This window comes from Nicotiana tomentosiformis, chromosome 9 (assembly GCF_000390325.3).
Source record: "Nicotiana tomentosiformis chromosome 9, ASM39032v3, whole genome shotgun sequence".
NCBI classification, from domain to species: domain Eukaryota; kingdom Viridiplantae; phylum Streptophyta; class Magnoliopsida; order Solanales; family Solanaceae; genus Nicotiana; species Nicotiana tomentosiformis.
This window is the reverse complement of record NC_090820.1, coordinates 39,893,903-39,918,560: the sequence shown is the minus strand read 5'-3', so window position 1 is coordinate 39,918,560 and position 24,658 is coordinate 39,893,903. Positions and strand designations below refer to the sequence as shown.

At 39.3% G+C, this 24,658-nt stretch overlaps 2 protein-coding genes and 1 long non-coding RNA gene across 5 annotated transcripts; 1 reads left to right on the top strand and 2 right to left on the bottom strand.

Moving 5' to 3' along the window:
* The first annotated feature begins 868 nt into the window (after window positions 1-868).
* LOC104098266 (uncharacterized) lies at window positions 869-2,280 on the top strand. Its single transcript, XM_009604956.4, has one exon. The coding sequence runs from the start codon at window positions 1,083-1,085 to the stop codon at window positions 1,917-1,919; it is 837 nt and encodes a 278-aa protein (XP_009603251.1). The 5' UTR covers window positions 869-1,082; the 3' UTR covers window positions 1,920-2,280.
* Window positions 2,281-2,919: 639 nt separating this feature from the next.
* Window positions 2,920-16,350, bottom strand: LOC117277233 (uncharacterized). 3 transcript variants are annotated; one of them, XR_011411322.1, is made up of 3 exons: window positions 15,998-16,350; window positions 12,970-13,140; window positions 2,920-12,903 (listed from the first exon to the last, which is right to left on the bottom strand). It is a non-coding gene; the product is annotated as an uncharacterized lncRNA (long non-coding RNA). The 3 variants fall into 3 exon arrangements; XR_011411320.1 differs by having other exon boundaries at window positions 2,920-13,140; XR_011411321.1 differs by lacking the exon at window positions 12,970-13,140 and having other exon boundaries at window positions 2,920-3,459.
* A 1,527-nt stretch (window positions 16,351-17,877) lies between these two features.
* Window positions 17,878-20,395, bottom strand: LOC104098267 (uncharacterized GPI-anchored protein At5g19250-like). The gene is made up of 2 exons (XM_009604957.4): window positions 20,182-20,395; window positions 17,878-18,580 (listed from the first exon to the last, which is right to left on the bottom strand). Exons 1-2 carry the CDS (start codon window positions 20,258-20,260, stop codon window positions 18,075-18,077), a joined length of 585 nt encoding a protein of 194 aa, XP_009603252.1. The 5' UTR covers window positions 20,261-20,395; the 3' UTR covers window positions 17,878-18,074.
* Between the last annotated feature and the right edge of the window lie 4,263 nt (window positions 20,396-24,658).

Genomic DNA, 24,658 nt, shown 5'->3' with positions numbered 1-24,658 from the left:
TTTAAAGAGATTAGGTTGGGTCATGATCGGTGTAAGACATTAATTGGACTTCCCTAGCGTATTTATGGGCTAATTGTTGCACATGACCAAAAATAAATAAATATTCACAAGCTAGCCAACTTTTTCCATAATTAGTTTACTTCATTTCCTCCATAACAATATACATACCTCATGACCTTACAATAATGTCAAAATTAGTAATTGAATAATATTGGAACTCCGTAGCTTGATTTAGGCGCGATTAATAATAAATCATCGTGACTATGAGTACGGTTCATGTGGCATAGTCATGATATGTAAACCTCAATTCAAGTGCGCGGTTCACGCGACTTGACCATAATTTCAAATAATAATAAAAATAAATATGTTGTAAATCGCGGGTGCGTTTCACGTGGTGCGGTTTGCAATGTGTACCAAAACAACAAGTGTGCGACATCGCGACTTGTTCAAATAAATTTCATAAATATTAAAAAGCGGTAAAAGACAAAAATGCACAATAGGTTTAAAACACGTAATAAATAAGATAATTACGCCAAGTATTAATTGTTAAGCGACCGTGCTAAAATCACGGAACTCGGGAGTGCCTCACACTTTCTCCCACGTTAACAGAATTCCTTACCCGGTCTTCTGTGTTCGCGGACCAAAAATAAGAGTCAAATTTCCTCGATTTGGGATTCTAAAATAAACCGGTGACTTGGAACACCATAAATTATTTCAAGTGGCGACTCTGAATTAAATAAATAATTTCATTTCGAATAATGTCACTTAAATTGAAAAAACTCTCTATTCCCTATCTCCTCGGAAAAAAAGAAGGAAAAAAGGATGTGTGCCACCTTTGTTATAGTAAATAAAATTTCCTAAATAGTTTGTGGCGGGGGTATTTGCAAAAGATCCACGGTAAAGAAGCCTATTGGAGGCTCAGACCCAACTTTACCTTCCTAGACCCACAGACAGATATGGGTTCCAAAAGCCTTACAACTCCCAAATGGAAAGAAATTGATGGTCCCCATCTCTCCACGCCTCTGTAATTCTAAAGATACCACTTAAAGATAGAGAGAAGAAACAAATTTTGAGATCTAGAAATGGTGAGGGGAATTGGTGCATTTTTCATGGCCACACTTCTCATGTGGGTTGTCTCAGTGTTATTCTTTATAGTATTCAACAACCGCACCGAACTGCTTCCAATCGTTGCGGGTTTCATATTCTACCAATCAGCCAATTGGGTCGTCCGCAATTTCCCATCCTCTCGTAGTAATCCACTCTTCGTTAACACCTCGGTATCTCTCCTCCACTCCTCCACTACCTCTGTTTCGGTACTCTTCATTTTAGCCAATCAATGGATAATTATGACGTCATCAAGTGACGTAACTAGTAAGATATTTGAGCACTCACAACTTGTTGAGCACACTTGGCCATATGCATATCCAGCTTTGTGCTTTTCATGTGGTTATTTTGCTTATGACCAATTAGATATGCTTATTTATAATCTATATACTAGCCCTTCCATTTTAGTGCATCATTTGTTGCTACTTGTCTGCTTCACACTTGCCTTGTATAAAAATGTGACGATTAATTACCTTATTCTGACTCTAATTTGTGAGCTGCATTCTGTGTTTTTACATTTGCGTAAAGTGCGGCGAATGGCTGGTTTTCGTGATTCGAATAGTAATTTTGTGAAGGTAGAATGGGTTCTTAATTTGACGAGTTTTGTTGTAGCAAGAGTTGGATGTCATGTTCTCATCACTGTGAAGTTGATTAGAGATGCTTCTAAGTTTGACAAGGGTGGTGTGGAGTTTCCCCTTGCACTTTTTGGTATGGTTGGGATGAACTTGCTTAATGCTTTCTTAGGAGTTGATCTCTTTAAAGCTTATAGAAGAGAGATGAATCCTCAGAGGAGTTACCAGAATCATCATAATTGACAATTCGTGAAAGAGAATGATTTTTCTGACATTTCTCATGTTCTATAAACTCGTCAACTCAACCGGCCATTTTTCTTCACTTTCATGCCACTACGTCAAGAGTTCGAGCCGGGTAAGCTTTCAAATAAAAAGGACTCTCCTTAAGTCAAATGCGGATTCGAGATTTCAACTTAATGGATTCAGATTAAGAACTCCATAACATTCTATGTAAATTTAGTGGATTCGAAATTATTGTTTCTACTTATTTATTAAATTTTTCAACACATCTTGAGCCAAAACTAATAGTAGCTTGTTGACTAGATTTGCACGTTAATTTGTAGTATACTTGGGTTTTGTTGGATTCTGAAGGGACTTGGCTGTATTTTCCCAAACATTATACAAGCAACTAGCAAGTCTTTGCGCGGTCATAGAAAAATAGTAAATATATCATATAATCTTGTAATTGAGATAGAAGAGATACAATTTTCATGCATTACATACAAATACAAAAAATTTCTGTGTCAAAGCACGTTCATTTCTTAAAAGAGGATAAGCTTTACGCTAAAAAAAGGTATGATAGTAGTAATACATCCCGTCCTAAACTCAATTGTTACTTTCACATTTTATAAACTTTCCAAGAAAATATTAATCTCTCTTTCTATCTCTCGGTCTCTCTTGTAATTCATTGCCATTTTTATTACATGACAATCTTTTCGTATTTAGATGAACTCAAAGCATATAATTCCATAGAAACCATTGTGAGATTTGGTTAAATCCTTTACAGAAGGCACCGTTGTTTAAATGAAAAAATATTCTATGAACAATAAATGAAACAAACTTCTATGAACAATGAAAAAAATATAATGTAGAAAAAGATATCCTATATCTAAAAAAATAGAAGATGAAGCTGTAAAAATCTTTATGCACGTCACTAATACTTAATATCACAAGCTAAGTTTATATGAAGTAATTATATATACTTGTAGGGATACAAAAAGTTGAAAAAGGGAAAAAAGAAAAAGAAAGCAAATATATGAATACTATATTAGCAAGCTTCATCACTACAATATGACAAGTCAAAGAGTAAAATACTTTAGAGTAAAAATTGGGACAATGCTTTACATTTCCATATCTAGATGGAACAAAATCAACTCTATTCAAATGGAGTAAAGTCCATTTCCATTTCTGTTATGCTCGGTCCACGTCTCTTTTTATAACCTGTCGCAATAACATAAAATATTCCCACAAAAGAAATGGAGCAGCATAGCAAAGAGGCGATAATAAACAAAGTAAACTTTTGTTCTCATAATAGCAGTAATACTGCTTTTTCGTCCTTCAGTATGTATTGTGGCCTTCCCAACGCCAGGCTTGCCAGAGAATGCTGATGTAGATATACAAAATAGAAGGATATACACTATTTTGCCTTGACTTTGATTGTGAAGTGTGTATCTGTTAATTAATGACTTTAAGAGTCACATCGCACCGCATGGTTTAATAAAAGCAAATGGATAGACAACAAAGTAGGCCATTTTTAGAGGGGTTTGCATTTATGTTTTGCTACCTGACATAATAAAGAAACTCAGAATATTAGTTAGAGTACTCAGATAATTTACTGTTTTTCAATTAAATAGTTGGTCAGAATGGTCCTCAATTCTAAAGAAGATAAATATTCTCTCTAAAGAAGATGAACAACCTAACGGAGAAAAACTAATAGAGCCCTAAGGATATCTACGCCTCTATTAGTTTTTCTCCATTAGGTTATTCATCTTCTTTAGAAAGAATATTTATCTTCTTTAGGGGAAGGTTTGGAACCTTAGTAGCAGAATGGAATCAGTTTATCGGACTGACTTCCATGCCAACATAAGTAGTTTAACTCATCACTACCTCGTAAGGGCGTTGAAAATTGATTGATTCGAATTAATCCATACGCTCCCATTTTTAATAAGATTCCCGAACAACCCTACATACAGGACGTCAGGATAACAGATAAAGTATCGGCTCGCATGGACTTCTGGTCTTTCTTAGTTGACAACTCCCACGATTCTGCTAGTTTAGAAACAAAGGAGAAGGATATCCTTAGGGCTCAAATGCATCTTAGAATAGTTTGAACAACCAGCAAACCATTCTTCAATTACTGATCCAAGTCTTCGTTACTATGTGAAGGCATGTTCTCTGATAAAAATAGTATCTGTATACGGTCGAAATAGATTTCGGCCTTGCTACGTTCGATCAAGTTCGAATGGTAAGCAACTGGAGTGGGATTTTGGGATGAGTTCCAAAGGCAGTACAAACGAGCCTCGAGTTCCAAAGACTGATCGAGCAGTCGGCTCGATACTATTATCGAGCCCATGACCAAATCGATCCGTAAGGAAACGTGAGGGTGGTCAGAAATGCGCTACATCCACCCCGAAGGTCGAACTCAAGCCAAATCTGAAGGCTCGACCCAATAACGAGTTCGAGCCAGTATCGAGCTCGCAGACAAGAGCTGTTACAACCGCACTAAGAGAGAGAATCTTGGCGGGAATCGAGGAAGAGACAATTCATCATGGGTTCTCCACTATATATTTTTTTTATTGTGAATAAAGTAGGATCCCTCTACTATAAAAGGGGGAATCCTTGTAAGCATAAGGCAGACACACTGTAACAAAGATCACTTCTCATATTGAAAGATATCCCCTTGTGCTCGTTTTACTTTACCTTATTCATTCTTCTTGCTCATTATTCTCATTCTCATAGTCAAGAACATAGATATTACTATTTCTCTATACGGTTTGTATCAAATTATATCACATATCTTTAGAACTATACTCAAATTTAACTTTATCCGATTTTTTAGATAAATAGTTTGGCGCCCACCGTGGGGCTAAGGATAACAATGATTGTTTAATATAAATCTGCAATACACACCAGTTTACAACTTCGAATCAGCAATGGCTTTACCTATCGACCACGAAGCCAGCCTTCAAGATGAAACCAATAACTTGGTACTCGGGGCCGGAAGGCCACTTGACGATGGCACTGAAGCTCGAATCGAAGTACCTGAAATTCGAGCCGAAGTACCACTAGATATCAATTCGCAAGTGACTCTTGAGGTGAACCAACATTCCGAACCGGAAAAAAGTATTTAGGGCGGTACTCGATCCGTAGCTCGAGACACCCATAACGTGGAGGAAATCGGAGTCAGCTTACGTATGATCTTCGAGATGTTACAAGCCCAACAAGTAGCGATAGATCAGTTGCAGAGCCAAACTCATATACAAAGTAGGCCAGATCCCAATCCGCTTCGAGAAATCACCCCCAGAACGGAGCCCGCATAGTGAAGTCAAACGAGCAAGAATCGGGGACCACTCCCGAAATTACTAAATTACTCGAGAAACTCACAAAACGAGTCGAAGCCAACAATAAGAGAGTGAAAACATACAATGCCAGGGTCGATCAGATCCCGGGAGCTCTACCAATGATAAAAGGGCTGGATTCGAAAAAATTCATACAAAAGCCTTTTCCCTCGAGTGCGGCTCCAAAACCAATCCCCAAAAAATTTCGTATGCCCGAAATTCCCAAATATAACGGTACGACCGATCGCAACGAACACGTCACCTCTTACACATATGCCATCAAGGGTAACGATTTGGAGGACGATGAGAACGAATCTGTATTGTTGAAAAAGTTCGGGGAGACCCTCTCGAAGGGAGCAATGATTTGGTATCACAATCTGCCACCAAATTCCATCAATTGTTTTGCTATGTTAGCAGATTCGTTCGTAAAGACACATGCTGGTGCCATAAAGGTTGTAACAAGGAAATCAAACCTCTTCAAAGTAAAGCAAAGGGGTAATAAAATGTTGAGGGAATTCGTATCCCGATTTCAAATGTAACGCATGGAGTTGCCACCGGTCACAGACGATTGGGCCGTCCAAGCTTTCACCCAAGGGTTGAACGAGCAAAGTTCAATAGCATCATGCCCACTGAAGCAAAATTTGATCGAGTATCCGGCAATAACTTGGGCAGATATACACAACCGATATCAGTCGAACATTAGGGTCGAAGATGACCAGTTGGGAGCTCTGTCTAGATCCATGCATCAGAACAGGACAGCTATTAAAAACCAAAGGGAGATCGACAGAGAGAAAAGGTCGAACAGAGACCGATATCAACCATACGTCGCAGATCGGATGAACAACAGTTCAACACGCAATACCGCTCGGAACAATCGAAGGAGTGATCGAGGGCACAATTCTCGGGGGCTTATGAGCAAGAGTGGCTTTGATAAATATGCCGATCCTATAGAGGCACCTCGGCTATCTGAGTATAATTTCAGTGTCGACGCATCGGGCATTGTATCGGCGATCGGAAGAATCAAAGATACTAGGTGGCCCAGACCCATGCAAACCGACCCTTCCCAAAGGAACCCGAATTCGATGTGCAAATATCATGGTACGCATGGCCACAGGACTGAGGAATGCAGACAGTTGAGAGAAGAGGTAGCCCACTTATTCAATGAGGGCCACCTTCGAGAGTTGCTCAGTGACCGAGCTAAGAATCACTTCAGAGAAAGGGATGCCGGCAAAGGAGATAAACAGGAGGAACCTTTGCATATCATTCACATGATCGTCGGTGGGGTCGATATTCCACAGGAATCTGTTCTCAAATACGGCAAGATACCGGCCACAGGGGAAAAATAAACCCGAGGTTATGCACCCGAGGGCACTTTATCATTCGGAATCGAAGAAGTCGAAAGCATCTCTCACCCTCACAGCGACGCTCTGGTAATTTCGATCCTATTACATAAAATTCAAATTAAGCGCGTCTTAGTGGATCCAGGTATCTCTGCAAATATCATCCGATCTTGGGCAGTGGAGAAGCTCGATTTACAAAATCAAGTCGTGCCCGCAGCTCGGGTCTTAAACTGCTTCAATATGGCCAGTGAAACAACTAAAGGGGAAATTATCCTGCCAATAAATGTGGCTGGAACCGTCCAAAGACCAAGTTCCAACGTAATCGAAGGCGATATGAGGTACAATTCCCTACTCAGAAGACCATGGATCCACAATATGAGGGTAGTACCTTCGACTCTACACCAAGTAATGAAATTTTATACGTCGGACGGCGTGAAGACAGTGTACGGGGAGCAACATGCTGCGAAGGAAATATTTGCGGTCGATAAGATAACATCGATACCAACGTCGTCGGCCTCAGAAAGGTCGAGCATAAAAAATAGGCGAGGAACCAAATAGCAATCACAGCAACCGGTCTTGACCGAATTGGTGAAACAGGAAATAGATGATAACAAGGAAGAATTTCTGACACCTCGAGATCTCATCGTCCCCGACGACTCTGACACCACCAAGTCGACGATCGAAGACCATGGATCCAGAATATGAGGGTAGTACATTCGACTCTACACCAAGTAATGAAATTTTATACGTCGGACGGCGTGAAGACAGTGTACGGGGAGCAAAATGCTGCGAAGGAAATATTTGCGATCGATAAGATAACATCGATACCAACGTCGTCGGCCTCAGAAAGGTCGAGCATAAAAAATATGCGAGGAACCAAATAGCAATCACAGCAACCGGTCTTGACCGAATTGGTGAAACAGGAAATAGATGATAACAAGGAAGAATTTCTGACACCTCGAGATCTCATCGTCCCCGACGACTCTGACGCCACCAAGTCGACGATCGAAGAACTGGAGCCGGTTATATTAATCGAACATCTACCCGAGAAAAAGGTATACCTAGGTACGGGGTTGACCCCCGAACTCAGAGAAAAACTCATTCAATTTCTTATTAATAACATAGATTGTTTTGCTTGGTCCCATTTAGACATGGCGGGGATCCCACCATCAATAACAATGCACCTGCAGAGGTTGGACCCTAGGTTCAAACCGGTGAAGCAAAAAAGAAAACCCCAATCCGAGGTGAAACACTCATTTGTAAGAGATGAGGTAACTAAACTTCTCAAAATAGGGTCAATTCGAGAAGTGAAAATATCCCGAATGGTTGGCCAATATGGTTATAGTCCCCAAGAAAGGGAACAAACTTAGAATGTGTGTAGATTATAAAAATCTAAACAAAGCATGCCCCAAAGATTCCTTTCTACTGCCTAGCATGAATCGCTTGATCGACGCCACGGCCGGCCACGAGATCCTCACTTTTCTCGACGCCTACTCTGGGTACAATCAAATTAGCATGGACCCGGAGGACCAAGAAAAAACTTCGTTTTTCACTAAGTATGGAACCTATTGTTATATTGTAATGTCGTTCGGGCTAAAAAATGCAGGGGCTACGTACCAACGCCTAGCGAATAAAATGTTCAAAGAATAAATAGGTAAATCAATGGAAGTTTACATTGATGACATGCTAGTTAAGTCCCTCCGCGCAGAGGACCATTTGGCTCATTTGCAGGAAACGTTCAAAATTCTAAGAAAATACAACATGAAGCTCAACCTCGAAAAATGTGCTTTCGGGGTCGGATCGGGCATGTTCCTCGGCTTCATGGTGTCGAATAGGGGGATCGAGATCAACTCCGACAAAATCAAAGTCATCGAATACATCACCATCGTGGATAATGTGAAAGCAGTGCAAAGGCTGACCGAACGGATAACTGCCTTAGGCCGATTCATTTCAAGGTCGTCAGATCGAAGCTACAGATTCTTCTCTCTACTCAGAAAGAAGAACGATTTCACCTGGACCTCGGAATGCCAACAGGCACTAGAACAACTGAAGCGTTACCTATCGAGCCCACCATTACTTCACACTCCGAAGGCAGATGAGAAGCTTTACCTATACTTGGCAGTATCGAAAATCGCTGTGAGTGGTGTCCTAGTTCGAGAAGAGCAAGGTGCGTAGTTTCCTGTTTATTATGTAAGTCGAACCTTAGGAGAGACAGAGATTAGATACCCACACTTAGAGAAACTGGCGCTTGCATTAATAAGCACATCTAGAAATTTAAGATCATACTTTCAATGTCACCCCGTATGCATTTTAACCACTTACCCACTTCAAAACATTTTGCACAAGCCCGAGCCATCGGGCCGACTGGCCAAATGGGTCGTCGAGCTCAGTGGGTACGATATTGAATATCAGCCTCAGACGGCCATCAAGTCCCAAATTCTTGCCGACTTCACACCAACCCTTGTACCCAAAGTTGAAAAGGAACTCTTGTTAAAATCGGGTACATCGACGGGGGTTTGGACCCTCTACACATATGGTGCTTCAAATGTGAAGGGCTCCGGGCTTGGCATCATACTAAATCCTCCCACATGTGGCGTTATTAGGCAATCCATCAAAACTACTAGATTAACTAACAATGAGGCCGAGTACGAGGATATGATTGCAGGTCTCGAGCTAGCTAAAAGTTTGGGAGAAGAAGTCATCGAAGCCAAATATGACTCTTTGTTAGCGGTAAACCAAGTGAACAAAACTTTCGAGGTTCGAGAAGAAAGGATGCAGAGGTATTTGGACAAACTACAGATAACTCTACACCATTTCAAAGAATTGACCCTACAACATGTACCTCGAGAACAAAACAGTGAGGCCGACGAACTCGCAAATCTGGGGTCATCGGTCGAAGAGGATAAGATCGACTCGGGGATTGTCGTTCAACTCTGGAGATCTATAATCGAGGGTGGGAACGCCAAAATAAATTCCACAAGCTTAACCTGGGATTGGAGGAAAAAGTACGTTGAATACTTAAAAAATGGAAAACTCCCATCGGGCTCTAAAGAATCTAGAGTTCTACAAACTAAAGTTGCTCGATTCACATTGGTTGAAGATGGAACGTTGTACAGAAGAACGTTCGACGGACCACTGGCAGTGTGCTTAGGGCCAGGGGACACCGATTATGTTTTACGGGAGGTCCATGAAGGCACTTGTGGAAACCACTCTGGCGCCGAACCACTAATTCGTAAAATCATCAGAGCAGGATACTACTGGGATAGCATGGAAAAGGATACTAAGGAGTTCGTTCGAAGATGCTATAAATGTCAAAGGTTTGGACCAATCATCCATCAACCGGGAGAGCAGCTTCATTCAGTCATCTCTTCATGGCCATTGATGAAATGGGGAATGAATATCGTCGGCCCTCTACCATCGATCCCGGGTAAAGCTAAATTCATTTTGTTTATAACTCACTATTTCTCTAAATGGGTTGAAGCACATGCGTTCGAAAAGGTAAGAGAGAAAGAGGTTATAGATTTCATCTGGGACCACATCGTGTGTCGATTTGGGATACCAACAGAAATAACATGCGACAATGGTAGACAGTTTATCGGCGGCAGAGTGATGAAATTCCTCGATGACCATAAAATAAAAAGAATACTGTCTACACCATATCATCCTAGCAGGAACGGACAGGCTGAATCAACGAACAAGATTATCATCCAAAACATAAAGAAAAGATTGAACGAAGCTAAAGGAAAGTGGAGAAAATTTTTGCCGGAAGTCCTTTGGACATATCGGACAACATCTAAATCCAGTACAGGAGCAACCCCATTTTCCCTAGTGTATGGATCTGAAGCCCTAATTCCGGTCGAAGTCGGGGAACCAAGCGCAAGGTTCCGACATACATCGGAAGAATCAAACTACGAGGCAATGAATACTAGCCTCGAACTATTAGATGAAAAATGAGAGGCGGCACTGGTTCGAATGGCTGCACAAAAACAATGAATCGAAAGGTACTACAACAGAAGAACCAACCTCCGCCACTTCAAGGCCGGGGACTTGGTCCTAAGGAAGATCACCGTAAACACTCAAGATCCTAATGAAGGGAAGCTCGGCCAAAATTGGGAAGGACCCTATCAAGTCCTCGATAGAGTCGGGAAAGGATCTTATAAACTTGGAGCAACGGATGGAAAACTGTTACCAAACAATTGGAACATATCGCTTCTCAAACGATATTACTGTTAAGGTATGATTTCCTCCTCTATCGTCTATATACGTACATTCGACACTAACTCATTGCAGGAATTCGACGAAAAACATCAAGACCTCTGGTTTCAAAGCACGCATTGTACTCTTTTTCCTTCAATTTCGACTTTTATCCCGAATGGGTTTTTCCGACGAGGTTTTTAACGAGACAATAACTATGTGCTACCCGGGGACAAATCAATAGTATCCGAGGCTCCTTCATAATCAACCTCGAATACTGGGGGCTACCAAGAGAATAAATCAAAGTTTGGCACAAGAATGTTGTTCCATATCAAATTCATGACAAACAGGGGCTCAATAGAGAAAAGTGTAAGGGCCAAATGATCAAAATGAACCATGCCCACGTAGTTTCGCTCGAACTCTGGCACAAGATACAAACATATGTGTAATGACTTATAAAGGAGAACTTCTTTTTCAGATATCTCACACTTTGAAAAGATTTTTCTGCTTCATGATTCAAACGGGATTATCCTATCTGTATACGGTCGAAATAGATTTCAGCCTCCGCACGTTTGATCGAGTTCGAGCAATCACCCCTCGGTCATAAAAATCCTACGAGCTGAGATATTCTGAGTTCGAGTTCGAAACAATCACTCACTCAAATTAAAGCCTAAGGGCTACCTTACTTCGAGTTCGAGCAATCACTCACTCGGTCATAAAAAGCCTACGGGCTGAGATATTCTGATTTCGAATTTGAAACAATCACTCACTTAAATAAAATCTTAAGGGCTATCTTACTTCGAGTTCGAGCAGTCACTCACTCGGTCATAAAAAGCCTACGGGCTGACATATTCTGAGTTCAAGTTCGAAACAATCACTCACTCAAATTAAAGCTTAAGGGCTATCTTACTTCGAGTTCGAGCAATCACTCACTCGGTCATAAAAAGCCTACGGGCTGAGATATTCTGAGTTTGAGTTCGAAACAATCACTCACTCAAATTAAAGCCTAAGGGTTATCTTACTTCGAGTTCGAGAAATCACTCACTCGGTCATAAAAAGCCTACGGGCTGAGATATTCTGAGTTCGAGTTCGAAACAATCACTCACTCAAATTAAAGCCTAAGGGTTATCTTACTTCGAGTTCGAAACAATCACTCACTCAAATTAAAGCCTAAGGGCTATCTTACTTCGAGTTCGAGTAATCACTCACTCGGTCATAAAAGGCCTACGGGCTAAGATATTCTCAGTTTGAGTTCGAAACAATCACTCAATCAAACTAAAGCCTAAAGGCTATCTTACTTCGAGCTCGAGTAATCATCACTCGGTCATAAAAGGCCTACATGCTAAGTTATTCTGAGTTCGAGTTCGAAACAGTCACTTACTCAAATTAAAGGCTACGAAGATCGAATTCGATGAAATCACCTAAATACTCATAAAAACATCTGCAAGGCATAAATAAAATCTTTACAAAGCAAGGCAGTAAAAGAAAAAGATATTTGTATAGATATATATACAAGGGTGGTTTACATAAATAAATGCAACATAGAAGAAGCTAAGGGCTAAGCTTCTGGATTATCATCGAGAGCGGTCTCTTCTCCACCGGGCTCCCCCCATCTTCGGACCCGCTATTGCTACCATTATCATCATCATCATCGCTATCAGAAGCCAAGGCTTCAGCTTCAGCTTCGAGCTCTTTAGCCTTTTTTATCTCTTCAGCAAGGTCGAAACCTCGAGCGTGTATCTCCTCGAGGGTCTCCCTCTGAGACCGACACTTAGCAAGTTCGACAACCCAATATGCTCGAGTGTCAGCAGTATCCGCCGCCTCTCGTGCCTCCATCTGAGCAGCCTCGACATCACCCCGATACACGACAATGGAGTTATCCGCCATTACTTTCGATGACTCAACCTCCACCTTGGCCTCAGCAAGCCGTGTTTCAAGCTCTTCGATCCTCTTAGACAGAGCCGAACCCTTTTGCTTGACGCTTCGAAGCTGAACATCGGCCAATAACAATTTGGCCAAGATGGTTTCTTTTTCCGCAGCCAGGCGGTCGATAGTCTCCTTCCACCGGTTACATTCAGCCTTGATTTGATCGACTTTTTCCCGAAGTAACCCGATCTTTTCAACCTTTTGCTACAGCTGAGATAACGAAGGGTTAACTTTCACAGTTGGGTCAAACCCATAGTCTAACAGAACGAGGCTCACCTGCTTATCTAGTTCGGCCTCTTCTTCACGAGCCTTAGCCAAATATGCTTGGAGGTCCTTTATAGCCTCGTCCTTTTGGCTGCAAAGAAGCCGCAGGGCATCTCTCTCCCACGAGACCTTCTGAAGCTCGACCTCACACTGGCTGAGGTAGACTCAAAACCTGCTAATGGCCTGCACAGTAGGGAAAAAACACAAGTCAAAGTTTGGAAAAGAACGAAGAAACCAAGTACAGTAAAATCATTACCCGAGAAATGAAACGTTGGGCCTCTTCTAGGAGAAGAGAAGCGTCACCAATGTCGGAGGCATTATCGACTCCAGTAAAACAATCCCGAAAAGGGCCCTATACACTAGAGCCTCCGCCCATATCGGGGGTCTTCAATTCTCGAGCTTCCTTTAACGGCTCCTCAGAAAAAGGTTGGAAGAGAAGGGAAATGACCTACTATCATAGTCCCAAGCAAATCGCTCGGGACACTCTGATCGAGACTCGGGGTACCGGAACTGACCCCAACCGGTACAACCGCCATCGGCTCAGAAGGTCTGGCGACCTCGATAGCTTTCGCAGATCGGATCGCCAAAGCCGAGGCATCATCTTTTTCTTCTTCTTCTTCTTCTTCTTCTTCTTCTTCTTCTTCTTCTTCTTCTTCTCTCAGTCGTTGGACTGAGTCCATCGAAAGAGAGATTGCTTTCCTCCTCACCCTTCGAGTTTTGGGCTTGGGGTCCTCTGACCGAGAGACAGCTTTTCGCTTCTTATCTCTCCCCGGTTCCGGGGCCAGGGACTTAGTTCCTTCCTCACCACTCGAAGGCCTCAAAACGGCATCCTTGGTTACACCTGCATGAAAGGAAATCGGTAACGAATGGAGCATAAAAAACATATTTCGAAGAAACGAGAAGTGACCCTTACCATGATTCTTGGCCTCCCATCTACCTTTTTCCAAATCACGCCAAGCGTGTTTGGCATAAGAGAAAGTCGAGGCTAACTTCCGAACCCAATCCTCGAGGTCGGGTACCGCTTGTGGCATCCAAGGGGCAGCTGTATATCGGAGAAAGACATCAGATAAAACCGAAAAAAGATACGAAAAGCAACGTCTTATGAAAACCACTTACTATCGAAATTCCATTCCTTGGGGAACGACATCTTCTCTTCCGGAATGAGGTCACGGGTCCTCACCCGGATATAACGGCCCATCCAACCCCGATCCTTGTCTTCGTCGATGCTCAACATTAAAGCCTTCGATGGCCGACGATGAAGCTTGATTAGTCATCGAAAGATTTGAGGACGATACAATCGTATGAGGTGATTCAGGGAAAAATCTAGCCCCCCGGCCTTGTTGGAGAATAAGCGAAGTAAGGTTACTATACGCCATAGAGAAGGATGAATTTGACCAAGGGTGACCTGATATCTTTTGCAAAAATCAATGATCACCGGATCGATGGGACCCAACATGAAGGACTAAGTGTAAACACTTAAAAACCTCTCCACATGAGTGATGACGCTCTCTTCGGGAGAGGGAATTTGCAACATAACCTCGGAACCCCAGTTGCAGTCTTTCCTCACATCCTCGAGATGACCCTCCGTTATCGAGCACATGTACATCGACACATGCTCACATCGACCCAGAACAGATGAAGGATTCTCAACCTTAAAATCGATCTTTAGAGTACACGGGCCGGGAACATACTCATAGGTAGGTAGCTCCACCGGTGCCTTGTCGTCGTACGGCCGTGAAGAAGAAGCTTTCTCCTTCTGAGGTACAGTTTTCGAAATTTTGGCCATTGATATGAGAGAAAGAAAGACAAAGAAAGATGAAAATTTGATGATGCCAAACGCTGGTGTAGATTGCTCTGCAAGCGGCGAAATATAGAGAGAGGGTAAGAAAACTTGGAAGAGTGAAGACGTAAAAGTGGTAAATGTTAGATGGAGGGGTTATTTATAGGCTTACATCGTGGCGGTTCAGTATCAACAGTGGACGACCACCGTCTGACATGCATTAAATACCTTGAAAGACTAAATCGATGGGACATCTATCACATACGTCATGATTGAGCCCCGTGAAAACGTCAGCTCATAACCCGATCGAACCGTCGAAAATCATATCGATTCTCACCACATCCTTCCTGAGAAACGAGGGAACTATCTGTATATGGTCGAAATAGATTTGGTCTTCCTACGTTCGATCGAGTTCTAATGGTAAGCAACCGGAGTGGGATTTTGGGATGAGTTCCGAAGACGGTACAAACGAGCCTCGAGTTCCAAAGACTGATCGAGGAGTCGGCTCGATACTATTATCGATCCCATGACCAAATCGATCCGTAAGGCAACGTGAGGGTGGTCGGAAATGCGTTACATCCACCCCGAAGGTCGAACTCAAGCCAAATCCGAAGGCTCGACCCAATAACGAGTTCGAGCCAGTATCGAGCTCGCAGACAAGAGCCGTTACAACCGCACTAAGGGAGAGAATTTTGGCGGGAATCGAGTAAGAGACAATTCATCATGGGTTCTCCACTATATATTTTTATTATTATGAATAAAGTAGGATCCATCTACTATAAAAGGAGGAATCCTTGTAAGCATAAAGCGGACACACTGTAACAAAGATCACTTCTCATATTGAAAGATATCCCCTTGTGCTCGTTTTACTTTATTTTATTCATTCTTCTTGCTCACTATTCTCATTCTCATAGTCAAGAATATAGATATTATTATTTCTCTATACAGTTTGTATCAAATTATATCATATATCTTTAGAACCATACTCAAATTTAACTTTATCCGATTTTTCGAGTAAACAGTATCATTGTCTACAAATATGCACACTAAATTAGTTACACCCTTTAGTACAGAAATTAAGAAGTAACGAATCCTTACATTAAACACATCACATGGACTACTTCTATTGCAGAACCCCCATTTATATCATCACTTTAACATTCGAAAACACAATCTTTTATATTGAATAACATAAGTTGTAATTGGAAGAAAAAAAGAGTAAATATTTTTCTTACTCATTTTTATGAGTTTGTAGATTACCGTTTCCATCTGTAATAGACCTTTCTGAATGACCGCAGTTAGACTTATCCCTTAATTGATTTCGTGTTCTTCTTCTTCTCCAAGAAAAAAGAAGAAGAATTCTAGGTCTAGCGAGTGGGAGGAAGATTAGGAGATAAAGGCGTTGTAAAACATAAGAAAGAAGAAATTTACATGTGAATGGAAAAAGAGGAAGGTAAAGAGCCGTGATTAAGAGGCTTAAAAAAGAAGGTGACGTTTCGGAATGAAAAACAAAGAGATGGTTGAATTTCTGGGATGGGAATAATGGGATAACTTATCATTTAAGACTTGAGAAAAGGCAAAAAATTGACAAAAAAGATAAGTACAAATGCTGGCCAAAGAGATGCCAACTCATACCCTCTTTTATTATATAGATAGATAGATATATATATATCTTAAAGGACAACTGTCAGCCTTTCAATTTTGTTCTATTTTTTTCTTAACAATTCCAGCGTTCGAGTAGTTGATCTTGTACATTGTCATAGTTCGATTATTTTGTTCATTAGATGCTGTGGAAGAAGTAGACGAGTACATGTACATACAAAATGAATAAAACTCCAGATAGTAGGTTTTCTTAGTACGGTTTCTTTACTGAAGTACTCAACACGAACAAGATCTTATGTTCAATACCACCTGCTTAATCTTATGTTCAAATTATACAATTTTGTAACCCATTTCTTCCATTTAATACATAGTACTTAGAGCCAGTTTGGAAATAAGAAATTTTTCCTTTTTTTAAAAAATATTTTTACTTTTTTTCGAAATCAACGTTTATTCATAAAATTTTCAATTTTCACTTGAAGATATATTTTGAAAATCTTCAAAAATTTGAAAAACTCCTAAAAGTTATTTTTCAAAATTTTCACTCAAATCACCCACAAAACTTCAAAAACAACCCAAAATTATATTCATGTTCAAACACAACTCTAAATTTCATATACCATTTTCACTTGAAAAACTTTCCCCCCTATTTTAGAATTTTACAATTCTTATGTCCAAACGCCCACTTATAATCAAAGTAGTGTTTCCTTGAAAATTATTGCGAATACGGTTGCTTTATCAGTTAACCATTAACCAATATTTTCATCTTCACTAGCTAAGTTAGGTCTCACTTCGCGTTACTACATTTACTAGAGCCAATATCTCCCTTGGAAAGAACAAGTCCGAAAGCAACTAGGTAAAACATTGGCAATGTGAGTTGTAACTTTCAAAGTCAACGTACTTCGAGAATTTTCATAGGCACTATAAGCAACAACAACAAACAACAACCACCCGATAGAATCTCACTAATAGGGTCTAGAAAAGGTAGAATGTACACAGACCTTACCCTACCCCGGAGGGATAGAAAGACTATTTCCAGGAGACCCTCGGCTCAGAGACAATAGATCGGTAACCACAACAGAAACCAGAAAAAACGAGCGTTAAATTCCATGAATGTAAGTGTCATTTTTTCTAACTGCTAGCTATTTAGATTCTGCTAAGAGTACGCTTTACGAAGTTTTTGAGAACATAGGAGAGGAATTCAAATTAGGAGAAATTCAAATGTGAAAGGTAAAGATCTGAGATAAGTCCGAAGACTCAATAGCAATTCCGTCTATGTTCACTAGCGTTGATCAATCAAGACAAAAAAGTCACCCGCAGGAGCTTAAAACCAATATCTTGGGTGGCGAACCTATGGCCCTATGTACCCAAAACAGATGCCCTGACTGCTTGATTTAAATCTTTCACAAGGATTAGGAAAGCTTTAAACCAAAAAAATTTGATGCCTGCGATGAAATTATATCTGGAGAATGAAAGCTGCAACATTTCAAAGTACAATACAAGAAAATAACTGAGACAAGGGAATGTGTTTGTGGCACACCTTTTGGAGTCTTTTAAGGTACATTCTCATAGGAATAAATGAATAATAGCTGATAATCTCTCTCTTTCAATTAGAATATCACAATTAAGAAATCACTTACAAACAACAAAATCAGGTACTAGTAACAGCCCCAGGAAGAAACTACACTCAGATGTGAAAAAAGGGAAAAAAACAAAGTGTGTTAAGGGTTCAACATTTTCACAGTAAGAGGAAAAATGCCACAAGTATAAACACTGCATGAGATATTAGACCAAGGCCAAAGGCTAGGTTTGCTGAACTAGTATCGGGCGTAAAGCTTCCCTCTGGGTTGTTTGTGGTCAAAACCACAACTATCCAGTTATCATCGGAACCAATTCCAACACCACTAAACTTGGTATCATTGAGATAATTAGAGTACTGAGACTTCGTGTAGTTGGAAAGAACGAGGTCAGAGACAAGGTTGGGAACGCAAGCTGGCATTATCATTCCGTCCCTTGTGGTTGTGGCGTTCAAGTCGCATTTAGAAAGGAGTTTAGGATAGTCAGAGAACTGAGGTTCGGTGCCAGGTACAGTATTGGCACCTGTTGTGTTTGTACATGGTTGGTCTTTAAACTGGTCAGCCATTTCATCAGCAAGGCATTTTGCTTTGTCATTCTCGCGTAGAGCTGTCAAATTTAGGGATGCCCTGTAGCTGTTTATACCTCGAAGAAGGTTGTCTTCCTCGTCTGCATCAAAGTAACAAACATGAAACACCCAAGTGCAGATGATAACCATATAAAAGACTAAGTAGACTCCCAATCGGGTATAAATCATAAGCTTGAAAGGATAAATTTAATAAAATTCACTTACAATATGGTGTGGGACGTAAATCAAAAATTGAAACTTATATTCATGAAATGTTACAAAGTGTGGAGCATGTCATCTAGTTTTTTCCCTTACCCAAAAAAAAAGAAGAAGGAATTCCAAACTGAAAAGAAATTTCAGCTAGAAGTTCCTTTCTACATTTCAATTCTTCAATCCATTTCTCAAAGAACATTAGCACACTCCGGTCTCCTCAGCCCGAGAGAGGTTCAGAGTTGACTTGCTTGAGATACTGTTTAGTAAAAGCGCATATTTGTCGAATGAATTTTTCAAATATCTCTGATCCAGTGATCCTCCTTTAGTGGAAAATGGCAAAAGATTGGTATAAATGATCTACAATGATCTAAGCATATGGTTGATAAAGATGATAAGAAGAACTGGCTTAAAAACCATTCCAATAAAAAAATTGGCTCATATATAAGGCCTGTCAATAGCTAAAGTTCGAGATCCTACAGATCAGATCTCATCACTTATAAAGAGTTTAAGCTATTTCAGTTGAACCCAAAGGATCGTTCCCTCAATAGAATTAAGCTCACTTTGCTAGCCTAAGTTCTACAACTTCCAAAATAATGAAGTATCCTCATCGAGAATAAAATCACTTGCACTGAAGATGAAAATCCATCAACCTAAAGTAAGATTAGCTTTGGATTCAAGTCAGAAAACTTTTCCGTTAGTCCCAATATTACCAGCACTAATCCATAAGACCAGGAAAAATCAGCCACTCCCACCTGTTCTTTCACATTCCAATTCTGATATGCTAAAGGGGAGAGCTCAGTCAGTTATAAACTTATTTTTATCAGGATCATTTACCTAGGTAAAAATATCATGATTCTAAATTACTTACCAAGAACAAAATTGATAATTAAACAAGGCCAGAGAACTAATCCCTAAAGCCCCTCTTAATGTAGGGCGAAAAATTTAAGCTAAAACAATCTGGTAGTACACTAAAAAGCCAGTGATCTGAAAAGAATAACTAATTTCCAGAACCATTTTAAAGAATGACAGCATAAAAGCAGAGATCTGTCTCATCCATCAAATTTGGTAAGCAGATCTAACCCTAAATGATAATATATATATACACACTTCAATAACTTAATTCTAACTCTTGCTCAAGAAAAGCTCAAAATATTTGAAGTTTCCATCAATAAATTGGAATACATGAAACTCAAATGCACAATCAGGACACAACAACTCTACTGCTACTAGCAAGCAAGATAAAGAATATCAAAATCAAGTTAAGTATCAAACAGCAATAAAAATCCAGATCTTTAACCCAAATGAAACAATAGAGCTAAAACTGAACAAGCTCAACACTTCAAATACACAAGAAAAAAAAGAAACGTTTTAGCAATCAAATCAGAAAATAACAACAAATTAAGATAAAATGAAGGACAAATGATAATAAAGTTAGTAACTTTGAACCAAAATCAAGAATTTAGCAAAAATAAAACGGCGTAGAAGTTACCATCACATTTGACAACGGAGAAGAGAATGGAATGAAGAAGAAGAAGAGAGATGGAAAGGTAATGTGGAAAAGACGCCATTTTTTATTCCTACTGAATTGATGTTCCTACTTGATTGAGTTTGAGCTTATTGGTGATTTTATAAGAAAGGCAAGAGGAAATTGTATATATGGGACCGAATACTGAATAGTTTATCGAATTAGAAAGCGGCACACGAGATGATACGACGTCATACTATTTGGTCTTACTTTCTTCTAACATTTCTTTTTTTCGGAAAAGGGTAAAAATTGTTATCGAACTGTCCGAAAAAAACTCAAATATACCCTCCGTTTATTTTTTGTACCAAATTTATCCTCGCCATCTACAAATTAGACCATTATTGCCCTCAAAATTAACGGCTGTCACATTAACTTTTGGACATACTTAAATATTACGGAAAAAGGGTCAAAATTACCCTCAAACTATCGAAAATAGCTCAATTATATCCTCCGTTTGTGTTTGGTACCAAATATGTCCTTGCCGTAAAATCTAACGGCTACCACATCAACTTTTGGACCTATTTAAATATTATAATCATGTTGACATGCCAGTACAACATGACCAAAAAAAAACCTTCTCCACCCACAAGAACCCATTTTCTGCGAGGGGTTGCTGCATTTCCCGTGAAGGCGCAGTGAAGCACTTCAGGTGGCCTGCTAGCTAGGCCAGTGAGTAGGGAAATGATTAGGTGGTGTCTAAAAGTGTATCTTTTATGAGGTTTTGGGTCTAGGTCTTATTTGCCGTCGATCTTTTTTTTTTTTTTTTTCTGTTGATGAAGGCCGGAAGTGGAAGGGTATAGTATTTTAGAGGATGGTCTCATTCTAATGGTTTTCGAGTTTTTTTATAAGAGTTGTTTTTAAAAGGATATATTTTTATAACTAATTTGTGACATTTTTGAGCTATGAGCTTGGATAGCTAGCCATGGGAGTACGCAATATGAAACTTTTGTTGTTCTCCACCATTTTTTTGATAAGATTTTTTATTTTACGTGATAAAAGTTGGTATTTTATTTTTTGTATAGTATATTGAATTTTTTTACAGATTTGTGAATTTTAAGAATAACCCAACTAAATTTCTCATAATAAGATTGGTGTGGCTTTAATTATTTGGAAGGATCAACACTTAGATGAGTCAACAAATGAAAATGGAGAAAGAAATTTTATCCGTGGAGACTTTTGTCAAGATGGAGGACCGTCTATTGGAGATAGACTTTTGTTGTTCACATGAGCTCATGTGACGGCCGTTAGTTTTTAGGGCAGTAATGGTCCAACTTTTAGACGTCAGGGACATATTTGGTACCAAACACCAACGGAGGATATAATTGAGCTATTTTTGATAGTTCGAGGACAATTTTGACTATTTTTCCGTAATATTTAAATATGTTCAAACGCTGATGTGGCAGCCGTTAGTTTTTAAGGCAATAATGGTCCAATTTTTAGATGGTGAGGACAAATTTGATGCCAAAAACAAACGGAAGGTATATTTGAGCTATTTTTGATAGTTCGAGGATAATTTTGACCCTTTTCCGTTTATTTTTTTTTGGGGGGTTTAAAGAAAGCTAGAAAAAAAAAAAGCAAATTACCATTATTGTTGTATATATTAGGGTGTGTTTGACACAACTGAAATCATTTTTCAAGAAAATATTTTCATGACTTTCTTTTTGTTTGTGTTGGTATCAGATTAAAATGGGGTTTTTAGTGGAACAATCTTGACTTTTTACTTCATATTATTTTTTGATATTATTATTAAGCTTTAATAATCAAAAATTTCACCAAACACCCTCTGATATGCAAATATTATTACTATTAATTTTTAATATATATTTTTTTCGAAAAATATTTTTTACTCATCAACTAAATACCAATCCATGAAAAATATTTTTCACAAAAAATAACTTCCTTCCTACCAAATACACTCTTAATTAGTGAATTTTCATCCACCAACCAATTAAATTGACAGTCTTTAGTGCCACGTGCATGAAAAGGAAAGGAGATATATATTATAAATTTTTAATGACAGTATTGCTTAAGTTCTGTTTAGAATCATAGAATGTAAGTTGAATTATCATAGGCGAATTCAGGATTTAGATTATGTGGGTTCAACTTTAAGGTTTTTAGTATTGAACTCGTTGTATTTTTAAAATTACGGGTTTAGATTTACCATTTGTTGTAATTTTTATAAATTTTTACATATAAAATTATGTTCCATGACGAAAGTAGTAGGTTCAGATGAACCCGGTGACCATACTCTATATGTGCCCCCGGTTAAAATGACTTTGTCAATGCAAAAAAAATTGTATGGTCTTGCATTCTATTCAATACACTTATATACCTGCATCTTTTGTTCGAAGGACGAGCGTAGTGTTCCAGCGACGGTTCAATTGAACCCATAATTTTTGACACTGAGAAAAATTTATATATGAAAATGTTGGGATTGAAGGTTGGTGAATGGAAAATGGAGGGAAGAAATGTGAAGGGAAAGTAAGCTCTCTTATGCTTTGGAAAGAGCAAGTGTCCCTCATTGGTGGTGAAAATAAAAGAGAATGTGCTTATACTGAGAAAGCACTTCCCTTGGTGTTAAATGGGTTTGAAAGAAGGTAAGTCTCGCGCCGTCGTTACTCGCTCGCTTGGCTCGACTTCAGATCGATGGATTAATCTTTATGGACAAAATTTCTTTTAATTATTTAATTAATTATCGAAAAGTCAACCGGAACAACCCAAGACCCGCGCGCGATGCGACCCAGTCCGTTTCTTTCCCGGATTATTTTTAAATTCCTTTTTCGGAATATTTTGAACGTTCCCACTTGTTCCAACAGCCATGGCTGTTTCTGAAAGGTTGCAAACTTTTCAGAAAATGACTATAAATATGCCTTGATCCCAGAATATTTCCTTTCGAAATTTTCTGAACTTCTTCTCCTTCTTCTGCACAATTAAAATTCCAGTGTGATTTATAGCCATTAAGTAGTTCGCTGTTCACCGACGTTTTTGGTACCGATACTCTGGTGAGTTAAATCATTATATCCTGGGAGGATAATATTCCAACACCTCGGGTACTTCGAAAAATATTTTTTTAAGGACACACTGTGCATTCAGTGGGCTCAATTTTATTCCGAAATATATTTACTAATTCTGGTTTCTGACAATCTCCAATTTCTGCCTTATTTCTGTTTTTCTTGTTTCTGTTTTATGTTACAGAAATTTACTATTTAGTAATATTATATTATAGTAATATAGATTGCTAACAATCTTAAGGAAATTACTTTATATTGTAATCTGTATTCTATTTTGGAGATTAAAACCTTTGTAGTATTCTACTCCTGAATTTTTCTATTTCTGATTTGAAAATATAAAAACTTTATCAGAGTGTTAAAATTTAGAAACGATTTGAAGAACATAAAAACTTCATCGTTTTCTTGTGAAACAGTATATAAAAACTTCGGTTTTTTGTTTTACGTAATATTTATTATTAATTACAGTACTGTTTACTATTTTATTTTCTACCATTAATTAAACTGTTTTGTTGTTGACAGTGAGCAATGGCAATTGAAAATGAAAATCCTTCTGCGACTGTTGTGCAATGACGATAGCCTCGTCAAGCCGAACTGTTGTGCCACCGGCCGAAAAAATAGGGAAATTTTCTGGAGCCAACTTCAAAGGATGGTAGCAAATGGTGTTCTTTTGGCTTACCACGCTTGGTATGTAGAAATTCAACAGTGAAGACCCTCTAGTGCATGTCGCCGACATGCCAGACAATGGAAAGTTTATGATTGTTGAGGCATGGAAACAAGCAGATTTTCTTTGCAAAGGCTACATCCTAAGTGCTTTGGAGGATGATTTGTACAATGTATACAATGCTATGAATATTTCGAAAGAATTGTGGGATGCACTTGAGAAGAAGTACAAGACTGAAGATGTGTGCTTGAAATATTTTATGGTTGCCAAGTTTCTTGACTATAAAATGATAGATAGCAAAACAGTTGGAACCCAAGTTCAAGAGCTTCAACTTATTTTTCACGACCTTATTGCTGAAGGTGTGGTGGTGTAACGATCTGACCGGTCGTTTTGAGTGTATTAGCCCCAATCCCCTATTTTCTGCTTTCCTCGTGTCTGTTTCTACTTATATGACTTGCCGGAAAGTTTTGTTTTTGGTTTCGGAGTGTTTTGGAATACTTAGTCCCTAAAACAGAAGCTTAAATCTTAGGATTTTGACCGTAGTCAGAACTGTGAGAAGACGACTCCGGAATGGGGTTTTGTTGGTCCCATTAGCTCCGCTGGGTGATTTTGAACTTAGGAGCGTATCCGGACTGTGAATTTGAGGTCTGTAGATAATTTAGGCTTGAAATGGCGAAAGTCAAATTTTTGGAGATTTTGACCGAAAGTTGACTTTTTGATATCGGGATCGGATTCCGATTACGGAAGTTGGAGTAGGTTTGTAATGTTG